The following is a 5,334-nucleotide window of genomic DNA, read 5'->3' on the forward strand; positions in this document are numbered from 1 at the left end:
TAAACAACAACACACACACCACACACACACACCACACACACACCCACACACACCACACACAACACACACACACACACACACACACAGCACACACACACACACACACACAACACACCACACACACACACACCACACGACGACACACACAGCACGCACACACACCACACACATACACACACACAACCACACAACACACACCACACACACCCACACAAACACAACACAACACACACACACACACACACACACAGCATCACACCCACACACACACACACACACAACACACACACACAACACAACCACACACACACACACACACACACACAGAGCACACAACACACACACACACACAACACACACACACACACAACACACACCACACCACACACCACACACACACACACAAACACACACAACACACACACACACACACACGCACACACCCACACACGCACAAATCACCCACACACACACCACACACACCAATCAAAACACACACACCACAGCACAACACACACACACACACACACACACACAACACACACACAACACACACACACATCACACACACACACACACACACACACACACACACGACAACCACACAACCAACACGCCACAACACACCACCACACACACATACACATTTCCGTATACCGCGGATATACACAGGTACAACACACCATTAGCAGTGCTGTGTATACATGTGGTACAGACGACACTTTACCGCATACCATACGTGATTTATACACAGCGCATACACTCCTTTTACCGAATCATACGGTGTGTACACAGGAACAAACACACCTTTACCATATCACGCGTGTAGACAGGCTTACAAAACACAGGACTTTGTCAACTATCACGATATACCTTTAAAACTCCCCTGTTACGCCAGTTCACCCGTAGCATACTGTCTAAACATTTCAACAGTTGCCCGTTTTTAACGAGACAGTAGTGCCTCTTTGGCTTTTAGTCTCCAGTTCGATTCTTTAACAACATTAATTTTCCAAGCTTTGTTTGCCCTATATTAATATAGTGGCCGTTAACATAAACCGGCGCATACTGGCCTCCAGACCAAGCAATTCATTATTTTAGGTATTACAGCTTATGCGCGGGAGATACATAGCGAAAAGAAGACGGAAACGGCAGTAGTTAGCATTACGTAAATGGTGCAGGGTTGTCTTTGATTATATGTGGACTAAGGCCTTTAGGTTGGTTTCACAGAGCACACACAATGCAGCTGTTTCAACTGTTTGTGCGGGCGGTGTGCTACAAACAACAACTATAACAACGAACAATACAGCAACAAACAGCAACTGTAGCAACAGCTACAAACAACAACTATAACAACGAACAATACAGCAACAAACATCAATGCAGTTCACACACAGCCGTGTGTATTCAATCCGAATAGATAGTTATTGGAGAGCCCTCGTGCGTTTTTCTGAGCTTCTTGTGAGCAGTAGCTTAACCAGTAACCTCTCATGCGCAATAACCTAAATTATCGAACCATAACGTAACTCACCAATAAGTCGTGAGTAGTAACCTAACTACGACTTCACTGTAAACAGCATGACACGACACATAAGGTTACTGTTAACAATAATGTAACAATTACGTGCGGTAACTTAATTACTCTCATAGCGAATTGAACTCATCGCGGGCTGTAAAGCAAACCATAAGGTTTGTCGCCGACGGCAACGTAATTGCTATCTCGCCATCGTGAACGCGCGATTCGCCGCAGACGGAAATTACAGCGTGACGCACCAGCTTGTCGTGCAGCGGGTCTCGCGGCTTCCGCTTCATGATGTCGCTCTCCGCCTCCTCGTACGCGAGCGAGATCGCCGGCACGAGGTCGGTGCCGAGGTCGATGCACAGAATCGTGATCGTGCCGAGCGGCAGCGGGATGTCGAGCACAATGAAGAGCAGGAACGGCGAGATCTCGGGGATGTTGCTCGTCAGCGTGTACGCGATCGACTTCTTCAGGTTGTCGAAGATGAGGCGGCCCTCCTCGACGCCGGTGACGATCGACGCAAAGTTGTCGTCGAGCAGGATCATGTCGGCGGCCTGCTTGCTGACGTCGCTGCCGGAGATGCCCATCGCGACGCCGATGTCGGCCTTCTTCAGCGCGGGCGAGTCGTTGACGCCGTCGCCCGTCACCGCGACGATGGCGCCCTGCCGCTGGCAGCCCTCGACGATGATGAGCTTCTGCTGCGGCGAGGTGCGCGCGAACACGATCTCGGAGTGGCTGTTGAGGATGTCGTCGATCTGCGCCGGTGTCATGTCCTTCAGATTGACGCCGTGCACGACGCACGCGTTCGCATCCCTGTGAGAGACAGGGGAGAGGGGGGGTTATTAATTAACGAGATGTTAACGAGAGGTTAGCATCGCACGCACAACAGTAAACACACGATGCACGGGTTTGCGTCCCTGTGAAAGACGGGAGCGGTGGATAGTGAGAGGTGGGCATCACGCGCGCAGACCTGAGGCAGCAAACAGACATGACATGCGTGTTCGTGTCCCTGTGAAAGACGGGAGCGGTGGTTAGCGAGAGGTTGGCATTACGCGCACAGACGTAGGGCAGTAAACACGCGTGACATGCAAAGACACGGTGGTAGTTGCAAGGATACCATCATAGACACAGGTGGTTGGAGGAAGACACACAGATACACGTACGCTCACACACTTGCATGCACACAATCACAGCTACACGCAAGCACGCACACACACAAACACAGATATAAGCACATGTCCTCACACACAAACACAGCTACAAGCACGTCTGCACACACACACGCACGCACGCACGCACGCACGCACAAACACAGCTACAAGCACATGTCCGCACACACACACACACACACACACACACACACACACACACACGCACGCACGCACGCATGCACGCACGCACACACAAACACAGCTACAAGCACATGTCCGTACGAAAAAAGGAACGCAATAAGAGAAAACTCGTAACGATCGCTGCGATCCCCGCCCGGGATCGATCCCGGAGACGCACCTGGGATTGACGTCGTCGACACGAACTCCAAGTCGCATGGCGATGTCCTCTACCGTCTCGTTGCCCTCGGAGATGATGCCGACGCTCTTAGCGATCGCCTTGGCCGTGATCGGGTGGTCGCCGGTCACCATGATCACCTTGATACCTGCCGAAGACGTGACAACTTTCAAAACGAGTGGACGTCACCGTCGAAATTGTGGACCCGAACTCGATCCTAGCACGTGACCACGACGGGCTTACTATCAGAAGATGACATGTGCTCATTATTGCTCGTCGAATTTTCAAAACAACAGCCAGAGTTACCAAAAAATTACAATCACGAAGGAAGAGATAGGTAGTTGTCTGATTGAATGTCAAAGAATAATAGCATATCTGCGTGAGAAAACAATAATGACGTTGAACTGCACAATAGTACGGTGAAACAAAGTGAGTACAAGTTCTGTGACTGTGCTGATTATTAGAATCACTTCAGAGTGCCTTGCACACATCTGTAACTCACAGGTACGAGTGACTAACAACAATATAGACAGAAGCCATTGAAATTTGACAGCAAACTCCAAAGAAGTAAGTTCACATGCAATTCAGTGCGAGAAGTGACAAGTTTGTTCAAGAGCATCTTCTCTGATTCAAAAATTCACTCGAGATTCACTGTCATCACTGCTGATAAAAAGGAAATACCTCAGTAAGACGCATAATTACCCGAAGCAAATGAATTTGACCCTCTTTCTACATCCCAAGTTCTATCACCAATTTTTTTCATTGCGTGCACAGGTTTATGCACCACACCACATGCACGTATTTTCCGAAACTTTTCTATTAAACTTGAAACACAGATCACAACACTGCACACACGAGTAGTTTTCTGACATCACTAGAACCTTTGGCGGACCGACGCATTTCCAATGCGAGTCAGCTCTTGGTAGTACCTGAACAACAACCAGGAAACATGGCAGACTTTGCATCTGCTCTACTACTGCACATAAATTTCATACTTTAACAACACGTTAGCAGGCAAAAACCATTCTCATTGATAAACTACAACACAGTATTACACACTGCTAAAATCCTTAAAAATTTGTTGATACCAATCAGCATAAAGCAATACAGTCGGTCACCAGAGAATAGCCCACTAAACGATCAATCGACAACAAAGACAGCGCGTTGCAATTAAAAAACAAACAAAAAAACCAAATCACTATCGCATCATTAACCCTATGTTTGTTTGCGGCAACCACGCTCGATGGCGGCAACCATGCCACGCCCGATCGCGGCAACCATGCCACGCCCGATCGCAGCAACCACGCCAAGCCCGATCGCGGCAACCACGCCCGATCGCTAACAACAGCAACAGCAGTAATACTGGTAAGGATAAGTTTAACAGAGATGGCAACTGACGAAGAACAATGATGATGATGATGATGATGACAAAAATAATAATAATGGATCGAGGCAGCGAGTTATCCAGACCACTGATGAACAGCGATATAATGTAGGCGACATAACCGCCGCACATCACTAATGGCATGCAGAGTTATTGTCGTCCCACAGTGTTAGCAATTACGCACGCACGATACTCACTCGATCGGGTACATGTTGAGTCCCTTGTCCAGTCCGGGGCAGTACGCCATGAACGCAGCTAGGCCGGTCTCAAACACGAGCCCAAAGTTCAGCATGTTGTTCCTGCGATGCAGAGAAACGCACGCACACATCCACCATTAGTCACCATCACTTGTACACGACAAGTTCCTAGCCAAATATGGTCGCCACTAAATCGGGAGAAGGTACTGAACGATACTTGCTTCCCCTACGTACAAGCTTTACTAAATGCGAATAATTATACAACGAACCCAGTACGGTGTCTGTACAGCCTCTCTCAGACACACTGGCACCTACTCATGTGAATGTATGATATCATACCATGACAAAGTACTGACACGGCATCGCAAATGATACCAATCCTCTCTTATCCAGATGTTTTGCATGAATAATGGTTGGTGGATAATTTAACCGATATAAGAAATAACTAAAGAATGGAAACGAGAGGTGTGCACAATCCCCACTGCTGACGCAATTATCGTATTTCACGGCTTATAAGACACAGTTTCTACCAACACCAAGCTCCCACTAGTTAATGCTTTGAACAGCATGCTACTCACTTCATGCTCCCACTAGTTAACTCTTCCGCACACTACTCACTTCAAGCTCCCACTAAGTTAACTCTTCCGCGCCAACTCTCACTTCATGCTTCCCACTTAGCTTACACTCTTCCATCCACGTACTCATTTTCATGCTCCCATAGTTAAACTCTT

The 5,334-nt window shown here is 48.1% G+C and overlaps 1 protein-coding gene across 1 annotated transcript in view; it reads right to left on the reverse strand.

The window, feature by feature from the left end:
- LOC106821178 (sodium/potassium-transporting ATPase subunit alpha-like) overlaps positions 1-5,334 on the reverse strand; it is a 48,817-nt gene that overhangs the window by 6,498 nt on the left and 36,985 nt on the right. The window contains exons 14-15 of the mRNA XM_014825871.1: positions 3,026-3,170; positions 1,771-2,329 (exon numbers count right to left, since the gene is read on the reverse strand). Coding sequence (XP_014681357.1) covers positions 1,771-2,329; positions 3,026-3,170 — 704 coding nt within the window. The remainder of the gene's footprint in view (positions 1-1,770; positions 2,330-3,025; positions 3,171-5,334) is intronic.

This window comes from Priapulus caudatus, unplaced genomic scaffold (assembly GCF_000485595.1).
Source record: "Priapulus caudatus unplaced genomic scaffold, Priapulus_caudatus-5.0.1 Scaffold62, whole genome shotgun sequence".
Classification (NCBI taxonomy): Eukaryota; Metazoa; Priapulida; class Priapulimorpha; order Priapulimorphida; family Priapulidae; genus Priapulus; species Priapulus caudatus.